At 46.6% G+C, this 20338-nt stretch overlaps 2 protein-coding genes across 6 annotated transcripts in view; one reads left to right on the top strand and one right to left on the bottom strand.

Moving 5' to 3' along the window:
* Nucleotides 1-19936, bottom strand: part of LOC129050365 (putative GED domain-containing protein DNM1P46) — an 86875-nt gene extending 66939 nt beyond the window's left edge. The window contains exon 1 of the mRNA XM_054532410.1: nt 19464-19936. Coding sequence (XP_054388385.1) covers nt 19464-19553 — 90 coding nt within the window. The 5' untranslated portion in view covers nt 19554-19936. The remainder of the gene's footprint in view (nt 1-19463) is intronic.
* LOC100435531 (golgin subfamily A member 8M-like) lies at nt 1369-16238 on the top strand. Of its 5 annotated transcripts, XM_054532283.2 has the most exons (20): nt 2577-2680; nt 4325-4444; nt 5346-5405; nt 5589-5669; nt 6524-6562; nt 6828-6875; nt 6964-7048; nt 7144-7253; nt 8291-8377; nt 8484-8591; nt 8787-8874; nt 9262-9527; nt 9783-9851; nt 11106-11181; nt 11613-11704; nt 11958-12020; nt 12271-12371; nt 12454-12554; nt 12655-12810; nt 12896-16238. In XM_054532283.2, the coding sequence occupies exons 1-20, from the start codon at nt 2633-2635 to the stop codon at nt 13069-13071; spliced, it is 1974 nt and encodes a 657-aa protein (XP_054388258.1). In that variant the 5' UTR covers nt 2577-2632; the 3' UTR covers nt 13072-16238. The 5 variants fall into 5 exon arrangements, with proteins under 5 accessions (XP_054388257.1, XP_054388254.1, XP_054388255.1 ...); XM_054532282.1 differs by lacking the exon at nt 9783-9851 and having other exon boundaries at nt 1369-3411; XM_054532279.1 differs by lacking the exon at nt 9783-9851 and having other exon boundaries at nt 1369-2680.
* Nucleotides 19937-20338: the final 402 nt, after the last annotated feature.

Here is a 20338-nt window from a genome sequence, read left to right on the forward strand (position 1 = left end):
TCATTGTCTAATGAAGATGAATTCTCTTCTGTTGGTAACCCCATTCCTTTTTTGTAATTGTGTGCTCATACAATGTTTATTCTTCACTGTATTTCTATTGGAGCCTCAGGACAAAGAGTAAATGGTGAAAATATGTGTTCAGTGTTAAGTTTTCCTTCTGTAAGACATCTGCAACTTGTGTTTTTCACCGAATAGATCATGGACCTAATGCATATAGAGCTACTTTGTTTGTCATGATTGTGCCTTCAATTATATGTAGAAATATAATTTGTGAATTGCCTGATGAAGTTTTCCTAATTTTGAATTATCTTTGCATTCCTATAGTAAACACTGTTAGAATGGCTATGGTAATATTTTATTTTTGCATTTTTACTTCTGTATTAAATAAGATTATAGTTTTGTTTGCTTCCTTTAAGGCTGTTATTTCATTTCAGTATCAAGGGTATGCAGGGCTGAGTTGGGAAGCTTTACATCTTTTTTCTAAGATCTAGGATGTAGATCTGGTTTACACAGTAATTTTCAATGGCAGGAGTATTTTGCCTCCTATGGGACGTTTGGAAATATCTGGAGACATTTTTGTGGTCACAACTGGTCATGGTCGGGAGGTCTTATTGGCATTCTGTGGGTAGAGGGAATGTTACTAAATGTCTGACAACACACCAGGAGAACCCTCCACAAAGAATTATCTGGCCCAATATATCAATATTGCTGAGGCTGACAAATTCTGGTTTAAATAAGTATCCAATATGGAGGATGAGTCTTTGTCTTTTTCCTTCTTCTGCGTATTGGTCCCCAGATTTTCCACTACTTCAGTTAGTTTTCATAACTGTAGATTCTTAAAAAAAAAAAAATGAACACTTTGGCCGGGTGCGATGGCTCATGCCTGTAATCCCAGCACTTTGGGAGGCCGAGGCTGGTGGATCACGAGGGCAGGAGATCGAGACCATCCTGGCTAACATGGTGATGCCCCATCTCTACTAAGCCAAAATACAAAAAATTAGCCAGGCGTGGTGGCGGGCACCTGTAGCCCCAGCTACTCGGGAGGTTGAGGCAGGAGAATGGCGTGAACCCGGGAGGTGGAGTTTGTCGTGCCACTGCACTCCAGCGTGGGTGACAGAGCGAGACTCTGTCTGAGAAAAAAAAAAAAATGAACATGTCATCCATACTTCTAAGGTGTTGTAAAGATGTGCAAAGTTTTCACTTTTTGCATCATATTCACATGTGGCTATATGCCTTTTTCTCTTCAAAGTTTTCTTTATCTTGATTACTTATCAGAGGCTTGACTGTTTTAATCTCAGTCTTTTGAAAGAATTCTCCTTTAGTTTTATTTTTTAAATCTAGTGGTTTTTCTTTTTTACTTTTTCCTTATGTCTTAATTATTTCCCCCTTTTTGTTTGTTTTGCTTTTCCTAGTTTAGTGGATCAATGTAATTTAAATTGCTTTTTAAACAAACATGTAAGGGTATACGTTTTCGTTGGGTGCTGTTTGACTTCATTGCACAAGTTTTAAAATCTACTTTTTAATAGCTTGTACTTTCTAAATTATTTCATTGCATCTTTTGTTCACATTGCTCTTACTATTAATTTTTTATTTTAATTAATTAATGAATTTATTTATTTATTTATTGAGATAGAGTCTTGCTCTGTAGCCCAGGCTGGAGTGCAGTGGCATGATCTTGGCTCACTGCAAGCTCCACCTCGGGGGTTCATGTCATTCTCCTGCCTTAGCCTCCCAAGTAGCTGAGACTACAGGTGTCTGCCACCATGTCCGGACATTTTTGTATTTTTAGTACAGATGGGGTTTCACTGCGTTAGCCAGGATGGTCTCGATCTCCTGACCTCATGATCCACCCACCTTGGGCTCTCAAAGTCCCAGAATTACAGGCATGAGCCACTGCGCCCAGCCCAAAAGCTTTGTGTTTTTACAGATATTAGACATGTTTAAGAAAAAAAATCTTAACAAAAACGTAGGAGAATAAGAGAAACATTTTTCCAAAAAAGAGAAATCATTGTGATTATTTTATCTTATTAGAATGTTGGATAATATAGTCTGCCTCATTAATCATCAAGCATGCTATGGGTTTTCCATTTTTATAGGATCTGTATCTCAGTTAAGGTAATACTGGTAATTTTTGTACTGTAATCAAAGATGAAAACTGTAGGCCAAAATCATAGACCTTGCATAGAAGCTGGATAATGAAGACAGCTATGGAGAAAAACATAGATACACACACACGGACACACATATATATAAAGTATACACACATATATTTTTTAAAGTTTGAAAGCTTTTAAAGCAAAAGCCGGCCCCTCTTCTCTTCCAGAGTGGGAGGCCTCTCCCCTCTCTTAGAGTGGGTGGGGACAGCGGTTGCATGGGCAGCTTTCCTTGTGAGCCACAGTTCCCTCTGGACACACTGCTGTCTGGCCACACCCCCTTTCCCTTTCATCTTTCTCATTGACCAATGGGCTTGGAGCATTAAGGCCACACCCCTATTCCACATTCTACTGGGGCCCTGGTTACGCCTCCTCTGGCTCAGTCACACAGCTGCCTGGTAGGTGACTGGAGGTGTTGATTAGTGCTCACTGGGATTTCGCTGACGTGGCCCCAACCCTGCCTCCCTACCCACCCTGCGATGGCAGAAGAAACTCAACAGAACAAATTGGCGGCAGCCAAGAAAAAGGTAAAAACGCACTAGGTCATAGCCCCTCAAACCAGCCACAGATCCCCTCTGATGACAAGACCCCTGCCAGAGTCCATACAACTCCTGAAGCACACTGGACTGGGCCCCCCAACCCCGGTGCCTCTGGGCTACCCCCACCAAAGTTTTGTCAGTCAGCCCCACCCCTTCAGCAAACAGCCCAGTCCTTGCCCTCACCAATCACCCCAGGGTGAATTGGGTGGGTGACTCTTGGGGCTTCCCACTCCATTACTGGGCCTTCATCTCCTGCTGCCCCAAGCTTGATCTCCCTGGGCTCTTTGGACTCTCATCTCCAAGGATCCAGGCCCCACCCCCTTTGGTCTGGTGACTGCTGGGACTCCCTGCTGCAGACTCTGCCCTCCCCTCCTGTTGCCTCAAGGTCGACCTCCCTGGGTTCTTTGTGCTGGCATCTCCAAGGAGCTGAGTCCCAACCCTGTACTTCCCTCCCCCATCATGGAGCGGCGACTTGGACATGGTGCTGACATGGTCCCTCCCCCCACCAGGAGGAGTGGAATGTAGTGATGTCACAGTCCACCTGTAACTGTCATTACTGCAAGACTGGCCTTTGATCTTATGACCCAGTCCCCTAAGCATTCTCACCCCATTTCTGGTTCCTCTGGTCACAGCACAAATTTCCAGCTGGAAGGGGAATGGAGACTGGGACCTAGGAGCAAGCGGTTTCAGGCTGCCTCACTCCCTTACAGATGTTGATGGTGGGAAAATCCTACACTTCCCCCGTGAACTCAAAACGTTGACAGTATCTCTGGGTGGCAATGAGAGAATGGGTTTGGTTTGGTTTTCTCCCAGGCTTCTACTTTCCAGAGAGATTTTAACATTTTTTTCTGAGTTCTCCACCTCATATTCTCATTCTCCATGGTTCTGGGACCAGACTGCCCTTCAGTCAGTGGTCTCTGAAGTGAGATTCGCTCATCTTCTGTGGAATAGATCTTGGGAAACTGAACTTGACACCTTGAATCTTCCTCATATTATCTCAACCTTGGGCACTTTGAGTGCCACAGGATAAATGTGGGACATCTTTCTGAAGCATCAGTTTCCCTTGATTCTCTTGAGATCAAGAGAAAAAACATGAATGTACTTAGGGATGACAGTCACTTAGGTTTCTAAGAGCATACCAGTCTTCTCTCTGAAATGAGGCTTGGGTTGTCCTCTTTCTGATAAATTCTGATTTAAGAGAAAGGCTGCCTTCTGCCATGAGGACACATTGATATAAAAGTTTGAGGGGTACTGGTGCACTTCTTCACACTAACAGATGTGTGAGGATGTATGACTCTAAACCACATGGCATACAGTTCCTGCCTACTTAATGTTTACTTTTCTACCTCTGCCTCTGGGTTTGGTCCCTGGCAGCTGCTGATTCTTGGCAAAACCTCAGAGCTTGGAGTCAGAAGACTGAGTTTCAAAGTTCCAGTATTGCCTTTTTCTTTTTTTTTTCTAGCCATGATATCAATCCCTCTCAGTCACTAAGTGAGTGTGACAACACTTTGTACTGTTGTTGGCATCATTAAATCAGATGGTGTGTAAGTGTATTTTGTAAAAACTGTAAAGGAGGATGTGGCTGTAGGGGCTGACAGTTCTCATGAGTATTACTGCTCTTCTTTCCAACAGTTAAAAGAATATTGGCAGAAAAACAGCCCTAGAGTTCCAGCAGGAGTGAACAGGAACAGGAAAACAAATGGCAGTATCCCTGAGACAGCCACTTCTGGTGGTTGCCAGTCACCTGGGGATGTGAGTCTTGGCTGGCCAGGCTTCTGGGGACAGGGGGGCCAAGGGGCAATAGAGGGTAATTGTTAAGATTGTAGATGGACTGCTGGGTACTGGTTAAGAATTCTGGCTTTAGCTGGGTGTGGTGGCCCATGCCTGTAATCCTAGAAATTTGGGAGGCCAAGGCAGGCAGATCATGAGGTCAGGAGATCCAGACCATCCTGGTTAACACGGTGAAACCCTGTCTCTACTAAAAATACAAAAAAATTAGCCAAGCATGGTGGCATGTGCCTGTAGTCCCAGCTACTCAGAAGGCTGAGGCAAGAGAATGGTGTGAACCTGGGAGGTGGAGCTTCCAGTAGCCAAGATTGTGCCACTGCACTCCAGCCTGGTGACAGAGCAAGACTCTGTCTCAAAAAAAAGAAAAAAAGGAATTCTGGGTTTGAATCCTGCCTCTCCATCTGCTCTGCTAGGGCTATGATTTAGGGCAAGATGCTTGACCTAATTGGGCCTCTCTTTTCACATCTGTATAACAGAGGTGATACTGTTTGACTTCCACTTGTGAAGTTTAAATGAGATTTGTTGTTGTTGTTTTTATGTTAATCCCTAGTACATGGCCTGCTGTAAACACTCAGGACACCCAGGATATGGTCATTGCTGTTTGAGTTTCCTCATCCCCAGTCTCAAGGGGAAGCCAGGACAATGAGAACAGTCACTTGCCATCAGGAATCACTGAAAGGGCCCCAGGATGGGATGGTGGGGAGATAAGAACCATGAGAGAAGTTAGCATAAAGGAGTTATGGGACAAAGGATCCAAGACAGGCAGAAAAGAAAATGTTGCCAGTTGATGGGGAAGAAAGGAAGTCAGAGGACTCAGACACTGTGGGGGACAGAACATCTCCATATGCGCTCTCATCTCTTGTAGTCAGCAAGAGATTTCCACAGGGAAGGCCCTACATCATCTGCTACCCTGAAGGATCTGGAGGTAAGAGGCTCTGGGCACAGGTGCTGTGACCCTTCAGGTCAACCCTCCAACCTCCTCCTCCAGGTGGGACTGGGTGCCCCTCTGCCAGCTGAGACAGCCCACACACACCCCAGCCCTAATGATTATTCTCTCTACCTCTCCCCCAACTCCTCCTCCACCTCTTCCTCTCTGCATGTGCCTCAGAGCCCATACCAAGAACTAGCAGTAGTCCTGGATTCAAGGTCCGTAAAAATCAGTCAACTGAAGAACACCATCAAAGCTTTGGTAAGAGTCCACTGGGGTCCCCTGATTCCACACTGCCAATCCTGGGCTCCAGTTTCCCCTTGGGGCCCTGAAGAAAGGGGCTGGGGGCCCCTGGTGCCCAGGACAAATAGGGAGCTGGGGTGCCCAGGCCTCACCTGGAGGGACCCCAGAGCATGCAGCATGGCTCTTCTTTTGCTGCCCTCTTTGCCAACTCTCTCCTCTCCAGACACCCGTGCTCGAGTCCTTGCTACACAAGCCCTGGGGTTGTTGCCTCTCGGGGAATTGGTAGCCTGACTGGTTATCAGGGGCCCTGTATTTCTGCCATGACTCAGTCCCTAATTTGCTCTTTGATTCTCAACAAGCCACCTCTCCTTTTTAGGCTCGTGTTTCCAGAGGAGGTAGTGAGTATCAAAGGTCTCTGTTAGCTCTTGAGTCTGAGATTTAAAGGCCCACTAGAAAGGAAACCTCAGGGCCAAGGGCTCCTGTCTGTCCTTTTCCATCCTATATCTGCTGTGAAGAACCATACCTGGCCTGTACGTGCTCAGTACATGTTTATTGAATGAACCCACTTTTCTAAATCACAAGCTGCCAGAAGGAGGGGCCTTTCTGAAACTCCGTCTCTAGAGGTTTATGTTGCTGTCCTCTCAAGAGATTCCAGATTCAGACTTTGAGTTCTGTGGCTGTGGGCAAAAGCCAACAAAGACCCAAATCCTCTGTCCTTGGGAGCTTGAGGAGAGTTTACCAGTTCGTGTTCCCATTATGTCTGAGAACTTTGCCTTGAAAATCCATTCCTGGCCCCTGCCTACCGCTTCCTGGTCTGGGGAATAGAGTTGAGGGGGCCACCCTCCATCACCTTAATTTGACTTTCCCCACAGAAACAACAGAAGAAACAAGTGGAACATCAGCTGGAAGAAGTAACGTGATTTCTTTGTTTGCTCACGAGATGACTGCAGGGTTTGGGGGGCACTCAGACATAGAGGCCCCAGTCTCGTCTCACCTACTCCCAGCCTGGGGAAGAAGGCTCACTCCTCAGATTCCACCCCATCCCCACAGGGCCCCTGATAACCTGGTCCCATGGGTGGGCCTGTCCTGGGGCATTGGTGGCATTCTGGGTGCATGTCTCTTGCTGTGCCATCTCTGCCTCTCCCTGGTGAGAGCTCTGTCTTCCTCTTCCTACAGGAAAAGAAAGCAAACAACAAGAAACAGAAAGCCGAAAGGGAGCTAGAGGTGAGTGGAGGGTGTGAAGTTTCCTCCTGTCCTCCGGAGAATGTTTCTTTCCTTCTCTTTCAGCACTTGCTTGGCTTTTCTCCCAAAGGTTCAAATCCAGACATTGAACATACAGAAAGGGAAGCTAAATACACACCTGTACCACATGAAACGTTCTCTCAGATACTTTGAAGGTGAGAATCTGGGCACCCTGTCATCCTTCAACCTGGCACTTTGACAGGTCTTCAGGGGGAGTCCTTTGGGACCCATCTCAACTCTCTCATTACAGAAGAGTCAAAGGATCTGGCTATCCACCTGCAACATTCATTGCAGCGTAAAAGAGAGTTAGAGCAGGCTCTCTCTGCTGTCACCACCACACAGAAGAAGAAGGCAAACCAGGTGAGTCCAACCACCTGCCCCATCCCCTGGGAGCCTGGCTTCACAGATGGAGGAGTGAGCCTAAAGGTCCCTTCTGCAGGATGGAGTGTCCTGCCCAGAAGGCAGCATGGCCATTTCTTGCTGCTTTTTTAAAAGGTTTTTAGTGGCAGCTTGGGGCTGAGTCAGCTGCTGTGTGTGAGTTGAGGGGCACTGTGTGGAGTGAGCACTGGACGCAGAGCTTGGAGGCCAAGTGCCTGCCCCGCCCTTACCTGGCTGTGGTCTTGGGCAAGTCCTAGGTGGGGTATTGGGTACTTGTACTGTGAAGGTACAGAAGAGTACTTCTAGTATTTTACCATTTCTATAGAAAGAGGAAATGTGTGCATGTGTGTGTTTGTGTACATACTATGATAATATACATAAAACATGTCTGCAAGCATTCATAAAAAATTCAGGAGAGAGCAACAAGTTGGCTGGGAGATACTTCCCTTCTGTACCTTCTGAGTTTTGGACTATGCGAATGTATCATCCTTTCAAAAAGTGAACAAAAGATTAATTTTCCCCTTCCTATCTGTGCCCCCATCCCCAGCAAGAAAAATGGGCTTAGAGAATTGGATAGACCTGGGTGTTTATATCCCAGCTCTGCCTAAGTGAACTCAGGCAAGCACTTAACCTCAAATACTCCATGTTTTTTCATCTATACAAAAGAGGTAATCATAGTAACTGTCTCCTATGGTGGTTGTGAGGATTAAACGGGATTGTTAGCATTGTACCTGGTGAAGCATTCCACAAAGGTTCAAACAGTGGTAATAATAACAGTAATAACAATAGCAATATTATCTGATCTCTCTGGGCCTCTGTTAGCCAGCTATAAATTCAATCTCATTCCCTGTCCCTTCCAACTTTACTGAGTTCTTTTAAAAACCAGACCACGGGCTTGGAAATGCCTTGATCTTTACTGAGCAAGTTGTATATTGGGCCTAGCCCTAGCCCTTTTAAGGGGCACTGTGTGGAATGGCCCGGGCTCACCAGATTGAAACTGGTCACTCTTCACCATCCAGTTTTCCAGCCACAGTAAAGCACGTATGGAGTGGAAGTTAGAGCACTCCATCCAGGAGCAGGCACTGCTGAAAGCGCAGGTGACACAGGTGAGGTTTTCTGAGGGATGGATGTGGAAGGAAGATGACCCCAGGTGGCCAGGAGCAGGAGAGGACCAGTGACAGCCCTTCCTAACTTCTGTGCCCATTCTTGCAGTTGAAGGAGTCATTTAAACAAGCCCAATTAGAAAGAGACGAGTGTGTGCAACATCTAAAAGGAGAGAGGGCCCGGTGGCAGCAGAGGATGAGAAAAATGTCGCAGGAGGTGAGATCTGACCCTTCAGCACCCCCACCTTAGATAGGTCACTGGATCTTTCTGGGCATCTTTAAAATGGCAATAGTACAGCCAGAGGTGGTCATGGGTCTGGGCTTTGTGGAGGTGGGGGCAGAGAGGGAGATGGCAGCCTGTCCAGCCACCAGCCCCTCTCTCCAGGGCCCTTTCCCCTTGTGCTTTCGGCAGGTTTGCACATTAAAGAATGAAAAGAAGAATGATATGCGTCGGATAGAGAAGCTGGAGAGGAGCTTGTCCAAACTGAAAAACCAGATGGGTAAGATGGGGCTGGCATGACCTGGGAGCAGGATTGGCATCAGAGGGCTGTGAGGGTGGCTTAGAATGCCCCAGGGAGGTAGGTGGATGCAAGGGCTTTGAGGCAGAGGGAAAGAGGTCTGTGCCAGGAGATGGCAAGTCTTGTCATCTCAATAAGTCTCAGTGTCTCAGTGTCCCCATCAGCAAGGAGGGCCCACTGTCAGTCACCCGCAGTGCTCTTTTTCTGAAACTGGTTTGGAAGACTGGCTACCATCCCGGTGCGTGGAATCATAAGCAGTGAGGCCAAGTTTGGGGAGTCTGAGAGGAGCTGTGCACCAAGAGGAGGGTTTTTGTTTTGTTTTGTTTTTTTGAGAATCCAGAGGCCCTTATTATCTGCTTCCTTTCTCAGCTGAACCCCTGCCCCCAGAGCCCCCAGAGCCCCCAGCAATGTCCTCCAAGGTGGAGCTGCAGCACCTGAGGAAGGAACTAGAGAGAGTGGCAGGAGAGCTCCAGGCCCAAGTCAAAAACAATCAGCGCATAAGCCTCCTGAACCGGGGACAAGAAGAGAGGATTCAGGTGCAGGAAGAGAGGCTTCGGAAGCAGGAGGAGAGGCTTGAGGAGCAGCAGGAGAGGCTTCAGCAGCTGGCCAAGCCACAGAGCATCTTTGAGGAGCTGGTGCGTTGCCCCACCGGGGGAGCCTGCCCTCCTCCCTAGCCCTCCGGGCCTTTGTTTCCCCACCTCTAAAATGGGGCAGTGTAGCCCTCATGTGAAATGTTACTTCTAAGGGCACCTGTGAGCCAGGTGGCTGTGGGAAAGAGGGGATGATTTTTCTAACCTGCCTCCACCCTTCCTGGTGCCATGGGAGGCAGACACCAAGTTCTGGGGTTTCCAGCTGCAGTGGGTGGCTGCTGATTGCTTCTCTATGTCCAGAACAATGAGCACAAGAGCGCACTGCAGTTGAAGCAGCAAGTAAAGGAGCTACAGGAGAAGCTTGGTGAGGTGAAGGAGACAGAATCCTCCACCCCATCCAAGAAGGGCTGTGAGGCGGGCAGCAGCCTCTGGGGAGGGGAGGTGCCAAGCCAGGGGCAGCTCCAGCCTGGGGGCAGGTGACCCCAGCACTCTCCAGAGCAGTACTGTGACTGTTTCTTGCTTCCTGCCCTCTGACTTTTAGAGGTGGGTAGCCCTGGGCTCCTCTCAGGTCTGGACATCATCATCCCAGCTAGAGGCATGGAGCCCCCAATCACAGGGGAAGAGACGGTGGTATAACAGGCTCCTTATGCCAGGTGCAGTGGCTCATGCCTATAATCCCAGCACTTTGGGAGACTGAGGCAGGAGAATCACTTGAGGTCGGGAGTTTGAGATCAGCCTGGCCAACATGGTAAAACCTCATGTCTACTAAAATTACAAAAAAATAAAATAAATATTAGCAGGGCATTGTGGCACATGCCTGTAATTCCACCTACTCAGGAGGCTGAGGCATGAGAATCGCTTGAGCTCAGGGGGTGGAGGTTGCAGTGAGCTGAGATTGCACCACTGCACTCCAGCCTGGGCCACAGAGTGACACTCTTGTCTCAAAACAAAACAAAAAGACTCCTTAGATTAAAACTGGATTCCAGCCTGGTTCCACTGGAATGGTTCACCATTCAAGTACTTTTCATCTCAAAGTCTGTTTCTTTAACTTCAAAGGGAAGTTAGCATTTTCCTTACAGAGGTGCTGAGGATTAAATGAGAAGAGGGTATGAGATTTGAGGCTGGGGAAGGAGGCATGGGGTTCTAGGAAAGGGAGGCAGTCACTTAGGCCTGGAGCAAGGGGCCAGGGGCCTGGGCAGGTGACAGAGCCCCACAGTGCCCTCGCTACCCCACTAATGGGCCCAGAATCTGGAAACCAGCCACCACGTGCTCTCACGCCCAGGATCTTCCTGCAGGTGGAGCTGAAGAGCCAAGAGGCTCAGAGTCTGCAGCAGCAGCCAGACCATTACCTGGGTCACCTGCAGCAGTACGTGGCCACCTATCAGCAGCAGGTGGCCGCCTATCAGCAGCTGACCTCTGAGAAGGAGGCACTGCCCAGGCAGTGACTGCAGCAGACCCAGCTCATGAACCAGCTGCAGCAGCAGGAAGCTTGGGGCAAAGCGGTGGCTGAGATGGCCTGCCAAAAGTTGCAGGAGACCCAGGGGAGGGAGCTGTGGAGGACAGGGCCGTGAAGGGGATGACCTGGCAAACTCCATCCCTTCTCACTCTTTCCTGTCCCCTTAGGAGCACATGGAAGCTACCAGCCAGCAGAACCAGCAGCTAACAACCCAGCTGAGCCTCATGGCTCTCCCTGGGGAAGGTATGGGAGACCGCTCAGAGGAAGAGGAGAGAGCCCCAGGAGGAAGGGGGGACTGTTAGCAGCATAGGATTGAGGAGTTGGAAGAGACCTTTAGAACAGCTGGTCATTATGCCGACCGGGTGCCTGCACTAAGTTCGGCATCAGTGTGTTGACCTCCTGTGAGCAGGGGGCCACCAAGTTGCCTAAGGATGGCTGAACTGGCCCAGGTCAGAAAGAGAGCAGGTCAGAACTCCCACATCGACCAGTAGTGGGAGTGTGCCTGGGTGGAATAGCAAGATTTTGATTCTTAAAAGTACAAATAAAGAAGAGCAGCTCATTCCTCTCTGGGAAGGGGCTGGCTCAGGGTTACACAGTGAGGGTGGAGGCAGAGGTGGGCCCACAGTACCTCCCTTGTTGGGTTGTCTGAAGACCCCTCTGGCCACCCCCCACAGGAGATGGAGGAGGACATCTGGACAGTGAGGAGGAGGAGGCACCTCGGCCCATGCCAAGCATCTCAGAGGACCTGGAGGGCAGGGAGGCCATGGTGAGCCTGACTCCCCCTGCACCCATTTTGCCACCTTTCTCTGTGGTCCCTCCAAGACCCCTTTATGCTCTTAGTTTCCCTGCATTCTGGTTTCTCTGGACCCTCACCCCTTCTGGGAGCCAGTGGTCAGACACCATTTCACCCGTAACAAATGTGTACTCTCTGAGGCCCCAAGGGAAGGGGCTGCACTCCACCTCTCTGCCCCATTTGCTGTGTGTATGCCCCTACAAGAATGCTCATGTCTTGCCCTCAGGTGGCGATTTTCAAGTCCGCTGGAGCCAGTGTCCAGGAGGAGCAAGCACGGTTACAAGAGCAGGTGAAAAAGCAGAGGGTGTGCTGCCAGTGCCTGGCTCACCCGGTGGCCCCTGCCCTGAAGGAGCCAGAGGCAGTGGTCCCAGCCCCAGGGACTGGGGGCAAGTCTGTGAGTGGGGAGACCCACTGGGCCCTGCAGGAAGTCATGGAGAAGCTGGCCCATGCCAGGACTCACCTCCACCTTCTCCATGACTTGAAAATGCCACCTGAGGGCAGGTCGCTGCCGAGATGTGACCGCAATATTTTGGCTCCAGAGCGGCTTTATGGACCACCTGGAGGAGAAGGCAGACCTGAGTGAGCTGGTGAACAAACAAGAACTTCGCTTCATCCACTACTGGCGAGAGAGATGCCATCAGTGAGTGGGAGGCCAGGGCACCACAGGGGGAGCTGCAGGGCCGTCAGAGGGACCCCAGCATCTGAGCCCTGTCTTCTTGCAGGAAAATCCATCACGTTTTAACAGAGCCAGGGGGCAGTGCCAAAGATGCGGCACTGGGAGGAGGACATCATCAGGCTGGCCCAGGACAGGGAGGAGATGAAGGTAGGGTGTGCAACATCTCTGTGGGGGTGGGGGTGGGGGTGGGGTGGGTGTGAGGGTGGGTGCAGGCAGCGGCATGACAGCTGAGCACCCCTCCCTCCAGGTGAAGCTGCTGGAGCTGCAGCAGATGGTATTGCGGCTTATAGCAACTACAACAATGGTCACAGAAAATTCCTGGCTGCTGCCCAGAACCCTGCTGATGAGCCCGGTCCAGGAGCCCCAGCCCCCCAGGAACTTGGGGCTGCAGACAAGCAGGGTGGTGAGTAGAGCCCTCAGGCGGGGTGGGCAGGCAGGAAGAGGGGTTCTCCCACTGTGCTCAGATCTCCGCCTCCCTCTCTCCAAAGATCTTTGTGAAGTGAGCCTCACCTCCTCTGCTCAAGGAGAGGCCAGGGAGGGTCCTCTCTATGACAACCCTACCACACAGCCAATCGTGCAGGACCACCAGGAGCACCCAGGCTTGGGCAGCAACTGCTGTGTGCCATTCTTTTGCTGGGCTTGGCTGCTGAGAAGAAGGAGATAAACATCACTGTCATCAAAGAGCTGCTCAAGAAATTTTTAAATAAGAAACCAAGTTATGGGGTTAATCTCCTACACAATTCATTTACTTCATTTGAATGTTAGAGTCACTCATGATTATTTGTGTTTCTAATTTATAGTTTAAGTTTATTTGTAAAAAGTTAAAAGAGAGTGGGTCTCTGTGGCTCTCACTGATGTTCACTCTGGCATCCTTTAGCATTTTTCTTTTTTAATTTCATAATTGTAGGTCATTAGCATGCATATCGAGTTTGCCCTTATGTGGTGGGAGTTCAAACACACAAAGACCCACTCTTTGCAGAAAATTGTTCTCGTTGGTTTGGAATAGGCTGCCATGCTTCTTTAATGTTATTGCAGCATGTATATTCACTACAGAATTGAGACAAAATTTGCCTATGTTCTACTGTTGTTTGATCTAATCTTAATCACAGTGAGCTCTTCATTAGCTCAATATGTAGTTTGCCCCCAAGTGTGCACTGTTTATTACTTTGTAATATGCCACTATGAGTACTGACATTTAGAGTTGTTTAAAGGCCGAGAACTGGAAACAGCCTTTCCTCCATTTTCTGTGTGTTGGTGATGGGAGTAATAACCTTTTGGGGGAGCTTTTTAAATCTCACAGAAGAGGAAAGTGGCCTCCTCTGGCAGGTATGTGCAGGACAGAGTGTGTTTCATCTGTTCCAGTGCCAAGAATTAGCGCTGTATTATGGTGGTTCCCTTAGGATTTGTATGTGCTCTGGGCTCATGAAGATATTGCATCAGGAGCTGCAGCAGTTGTACTCTTTTTTGATGACCTAAAAAGGGCTTATTTCTGAGGAATGAAAGGTTCCCATCGTTGACTGTGGATGTGGAAAACCTTTCCTAGCTTAGAGCATTTGTGTCTACAATACATTTTAAAGTCAGAGTTCATGTTACCTGTTTTAATCACATGACTTCCTGTCCCAGTTCACAAAAGGGCGCTGGTGGGCATTCTTCTTAATGTATTTAGTAAAGATCATAAGAAATCCTTTACGAGTTCAAATGTCCCTGGAACAGGCATACAGGCTCTAGTCAAGAATGAATTAGAGTGAAGGAAAGCTGTGTGGTGCCTGGCATTCCTCTCTGTTCATGGAGCTTCTTTGAGGCTTGAAGATTGATTTTACCATCTAGACATCTCTGGCTAATACCTATTCTTCAACCACCTTGGTTACTCTGACATAGGAATTTACTTCTTTTCCTTGAATGGAAAACACTTTAAAAAATAATAGAAACATTATTATAAACTAATATATGTGAGAGTGCTTAGTTGAAACAAAAAGGAATTTTAGTACACAGTATTATAGTATGTTTGAAAATCAAGGAGAAGTTTATGAAACTTAAAATGTTTCCAAACTGCAGTGCAATCTACTGTTTGTGAATGTCAATGTATTATCAGGAAACGTGTCTATACCGTCACACAGTTATATTTTCTCACAGACTTCTTTACAAAGAGTGAAATATGTTTTTGTACCTCTCTGTTTCAGTCAGGGACATATTTAGTGCAATATTCATGTGATCGTGCCTACGCATGATGAATGAATGCATTTCAGTCATATATTGCCTAAATCATAACTTGATGCTTGGGAAAACTTCATGAAGTTTTAATGTCTGTATTCCAGAACACATCACATTATTAGGATGTAGGGAGATATGTATGTGTGCTTCCTGGTGTGGGGATTTCTAGTTACTAGACCATCTCCATATTTAGCATTTGGCATCCTCATGATACTTCTATGACATTAACAGGAGAGCAGCAATACGATTTTACCGATGGAATAACAGATTTGCCGGCATTCACTGAAAGAGGGCAAATATTCGGTCCTTGTGACTTCAACTGACTCTTCCAAATTTTATGAATGTATCAATGTATTAGATAAACCCAGTTTCAGAATGATAAAGAAAAAATGTTAGACCAAATAATGTGGCTAATTAACAGTGGTACGATTTCTAGCCCGTGGGTTTAAAATGCACTTAAAGTCCTGTTCTTGCCTTTTATTTTCTGAACTTGCTGCTTTTGCATTCTTTGTGTTCAGTTTAAAGACAGTTACTTTAAGAGCATTTTAAACCCATGTGCTAGAAATCGGACCACTGTTAATTAGCCACATTATTTGGTCTAACATTTTTTCTTTTATCATTCTGAAACTGGGTTTATCTAATACATTGATAAATTATTTCAAAGATACTTTTATCATTGAAATCACTTCACTTTACCCTGATAAACATCAGTGACTACGAATGACCTTCAGATAGCGTTTAGCATCTGTAACCAATCTGACAATAATGTGTTCATCAGGTGCCTATGGATTAAATCACACACTGGCATATTTAAGCTGAAGGTCAGTCTGGAAAATAAATTTACTATATTGACTGAAATACCACTCTTTGTGTAGGTATTTGTCATATATTTAAGAAAAAGCTAAAAAGAATGGAAACTGTATGACAATAACTTAAGTCTTTCTTCAAAGTGCATGCCGTCTTTTGCGATACCCCATTCAGCCAAGTATTTGTGCTCTTCCTCATTCAGTATAAGGCAGCTTTCAGTTTGCTTAGAAGGCAACATTGGAATGTTAGAGTTCATCAGAAACATAGAATTTTAAAATGTGAGTCCCGCTGAATACATTTGAGTTTCTGTAGGAAGAACCAGAACACCTGAAGATTGCAGTATATAATAATCATTTTAAAAGTATTTGATTAAACCTGATAGATTTTCCAGAAATGAAAAAATATCAGCTCTAAAACCAAAGCTGATTTTTAGAAAATTTGAAAATGTAAATCAGCCCTATCCATAATATATTTTCTGTAAAACTTTATCTTGAAGAGTCATTTTAAAATAATATAACTATTAAAAAATGTAACTGCTATCTTAATGTTCTGAAATAAGTTAAAACATTTTAAAATATGAATACTGTAGTGTAAAAGAAAGAAACGGTGGGAAGGAAAAGCAGAGAATGAAATGGCAATTCCAGTCCAAAGCTTTATTTGCCAAGTTTTCTTAGAATGAATTTTACCAATTTATGAATTCTTGTGAACAGAATGTGTCATGGAAATACTGAAAGATTTTTCCCTAGAGAGGCATTATTGACTGCTGGTGTGATGCTACTGTAATGTAATAAATCATTAAATTGTTTCAAAGTATTGTTTTTGCCTTAAAATTTTATTTTGCGTTTCTTGAAAACTATAGTATTAAAGGTATTGATACGTGCAACTGCTGGGCATGCTTCACATGAGATAATATGTTTCATTTTTTCACAAAATTGTAACATAACTATGCAAGTGTTTATTGAAAGAACACAAAATAAAAAAGTTATGGGATTAGAAAAAATTATGAGGTTAAAAAGTTATGGGATAAAAAATGTACAAAAGTTGTGGAAAAAAAGTAGAAAAAATTTTTATGAAAAGTTACAAAACAAGTTATGAAAAAGAAGTTATGGGATTTTTTTTTAAAAGTCATGGAAAAAAAATAAAAATTATAAGCAGGCCCCTGTTAGCAAAGCCTGGAGAAGTGGGGCTGGAGTCTCCCCCGCCACCATGTCCCTACCACCCCTTCCCAGGCACCCCTTTACAATTACGGTAGCAGGACAAGACCTCTGTCTAATGGGGAAAGACAAACAGACCCTTTGCCACCTTGACCAAGGCTGAGTCCCTAAATTTCTGGGTGATGATGATTGTTATTTAAGAGCCAGAGGCTGGTGGAGTTGGTTTGTTTGGAGGAGGCCTGATGGCCCCCTTACTCTCACCATAGCAACTTTTCCCTCAGGGGGGCTCCCTTCTTATTCAGAGAGGCAGGACAGTGGGGCTAACTGTGGACCAGGCGAGGGCACGGGCTGCTGGGGTGGCCCCCCTTCCCCAGTGTACATATTGTGTCTGTGTAAGGTTTTGTATATTCCAGAGGGTAGGGCCGCCCCGTATCATACCTAGCTGAGGTTGGAGCTGGCACATGGGGAGGAGGTTCTAATAATTATTTGTGGCTGGGAAACTTATTTATTGCTAGTATAGGACAGAGGAAGGGGGCGGGGATGGGGTCATGGCTCCCTGGTCATGCGACTCCTGTTTATTTTGCTTTTTATTTTGGACAAAACGGATTTAGCCATACTGCTCGGCCTGGTGTGTTCCCGTTTCCCTCACTGGGTCCTGGAGTTTGTGCCACCAAACAAGGAGCCCCAGTGTCTTGAACATGTCCAGCTAGGCTGTTGGGGACCTTCCAGGCGTGTTACCTGTATGCTGCCTGGTGGCGCCTGGGGGATACCATGGGGACTGCCATGGAGCCTATGGGGTGCAGTCCAGCCCTGACAGCCAACAGGCCTAGAAGCCTGATGCAGCGGTGGCCGGGAAGACAGGTACCAGCACCTAAGGGCACTGACTTCCACCCACCCCAGGCATCTTCCGTTCTGTCCCCTTGCCTCCCTCTCCAGTCTGCACCTGGTGGCCTCTTCTGCAATGAGCCGAGATCGTGCCACTGCACTCTAGCCTGGGCGGACCCTGTCGAAAAAAAAAAAAAAGGAACTGCTGCCTCCTGCTGCTGAGAGCATACACTGGTATGACCAGCTTAGAAAACAGTTTGGCTCCATCTCATAAGGTTGAATATTCACACTCCTCCCAGCCCGGCAGCTCTACTCTACATCCAAGACAAATTCTTGCCTATATAAAACAGGGGATGTGGACAAGGCATGCAGCTCTGTTCAAAATAGCAAACATTTATTGCCCATCAACTGGAGGGTAGCTGACTAAATTGTGCTTTTTCTTCCCTTTGATTTCCTGTAGTCTTATGATGCAAGTGGCTTTCCCATGGCTAGCTTGGGGAGGGGGATACTCTTGGCAATCGAGTCTGGGTTGGCAGTCCTGCTTAGCCCTAGGGCAATCGGTGCCGCCCAAAACAAGAATAAACAGAACAAGTTACCAGGTGGAGCCAATGCCTTGGGTCCCTGGAGGTACAGACTTGTACCTGTAGGGAATAGCCATCATATACATCAGTCTTTTCAAATGCTTTTGTCACTGGGCTGAGTCCAAAGGACATCCTCTCCCAAAACATTACAAAGTTTATTTGGGCTACCATTTATCCAGCATTTATCATGTGCCTGAGCATGTACTAGTGTACTAATTGCATGCATTATTTTATTTATTTATTTATTTACTTACTTACTTACTTATTCATTTATTTGAGATAGGGTCCCTTTCTGTTGCCTGGGCTGGAGTGCAGTGGTGTGATCACGGCTCACTGCAGCCTCAAACTCCTGGGCTCAATTGGTCTCACCTCAGCCCCCCGAGTAGCTGGGACTACAGGCATAAGTCACCAAGTGCAGCTAATTTTTAAATAAACATCTTTAAATAAACATTTTAAATAAATGAGGTTTGACTTTGTTGCCCAGGCTAGTCTTGAACTCCCGGCTTCAAGCCAGCCTCCTCCTTCTTCCTTTTTGTTGCATTTAATCTTCACCATCACCCGATAAGAGTGCCTGGGTGTAGGTGCTCCACACGGTAACAATGGAGCAACCTCCTCTCATAGGTGACAACGAGATTCAGTTTAGTCAAACAACTTCTCAAAGGTCACACAGTTGGAGGGTGGCTGAGCCAAGATGAAGACCTAGGACTCTAAAGCTGTTGTGCCAGTAAATGACAAAAATCTCTGGGGGTTCAGGATAGCTTCCTCCCAAGAAATCTTTCTCCAAAGATTCTAAAAACAATCATAGATCCATCTTTCATAAAGCAAACAAAACTAGCAGCCCCTTCATTTTGGGGTGGGGAGTGGGGGGAGGATAAAGGTTAGCTAAGCTCCAGGGCATCCCATTTTAATCCTACGTATTTATAAGGCAACTGCCAGCACAGCACCCCGAACCTAAAGAACCCTGCACAGCTGTCTCTGTGGGGCATGGCGTGTCCATGGATGTAAAGATTTTCCAATGTGTGCTTACAGGCCAGTGGCATCATCCTCAGTCACAGGTTAAAGGGCAGCTAGGCCTGGCCTGCTAGGCACCACCATGAGAATCTGCCGAGCTTTCCAACTAGTTTACCTGTTGGTTGCAGTGACAGACGCACTGAAAAGAAGGGGTGTGGGTGGGAAGAGTTCTGATTTGAGGTCCCCTGATCCGGGCACGATCTCTTTTCCCAGTCGCAGGAATCAGGGGACTCCATCTGTAAACACGGGCTGAAGCTATGTCCCCCAGCCCCCTCTTTCAACCAGGCGTCACCCTCTGCTTCTCTCCCATAGACAGCCTAGAGCTGCCAGCATTCCCTTAGGATCTGTGCCCTCAGGCCTGGCTTAATTTTTTCCTCTCCAAAGAGCCATCTGTAGGGCCAGAGCCCGGCAAAGCCTAACTCATTACTGGATGCCAGTTCCTTTGCCTGACTTTCAGTGATTCCTACCTTACTCTGGGGTTTTATGTTTCTTGTCTCAACGCGAACATTTCTCATTCCTCCACAAGTTGAATTGCTCACTCCAGCCAACTGAAGCATGCTTTTCTTGACAGTTAGCTTGAGGCACACGGTTGGTGCTTAAAAAAAAAAAAGCATTATGTCAATTTCATTCATCAACAAAAGTGATGGCTCCACTGCAAAGTTGATAGTGCTTGCACCTCTGAGTTCAAGAGCCTTCTAGACAAAGGGCTCTGAGCTGAAACATGAGCATGCACACATATGCCTCTCTCTCGGTCTGATGAGATAATTTGGATACGTGGTTGTTATCCTTGAGCATTTTCCTGCCTCATTAATGCACGTGTAGCCAACACAATAATAATCATAGCTAATAACGGCTAAGGCTGAGGACTTTCCTTAGCCAGGTAGTGGCTTTACAACTTTAAAGTTTTCACTAGACTCTCATTGAATCATTTCTCTTTTTCAGATCAAGAAACTGAGACTTACTATCACATTTGGGATTAAGTTAAAACAAAAAAAGAAACTGGGGCTTAAAGTTGTCAAGTATTTCACAGCCAGCAAGTGCCTAAGTTGGAACTTGAACCCAGGCAGTCTAGCCCTGGGATCCTGTGTCCTTACCCACTCTCCAGTGTTGGCTACGCAAAACTAAAGTGTACACATTTTCAACTATAGTTTAAATGCGTGACATATTTTTCACTATATTTTATGTAGGTGACTTTCAGTTTGGGGGTATTCTACTTACACAATCTATTAAGCTGGATATTAACTGAGAACAAAAAGAAACTAATGCACTCTGAAAAACATAAAACATGCGCAACATGATGTCACTGCAAAAGACAAATCAACACATAGCCTTCTTGTGACTG

Source organism: Pongo abelii, chromosome 16 (genome assembly GCF_028885655.2).
Source record: "Pongo abelii isolate AG06213 chromosome 16, NHGRI_mPonAbe1-v2.0_pri, whole genome shotgun sequence".
Taxonomy (NCBI): Eukaryota; Metazoa; Chordata; class Mammalia; order Primates; family Hominidae; genus Pongo; species Pongo abelii.

What these genes read in the sequence shown, in the direction of transcription:
- LOC100435531 (XM_054532283.2), top strand. Translation starts at nt 2,633, where the DNA reads ATGGCAGAAGAAACTCAACAGAACAAATTGGCGGCAGCCAAGAAAAAG. An exon ending in CTACCCTGAAGGATCTGGAG is followed by an intron (nt 5,406 to 5,588) that starts GTAAGAGGCTCT and finishes CATGTGCCTCAG; the next exon opens with AGCCCATACCAAGAACTAGC. An exon ending in GGCTGCAGACAAGCAGGGTG is followed by an intron (nt 12,811 to 12,895) that starts GTGAGTAGAGCC and finishes CTCTCTCCAAAG; the next exon opens with ATCTTTGTGAAGTGAGCCTC.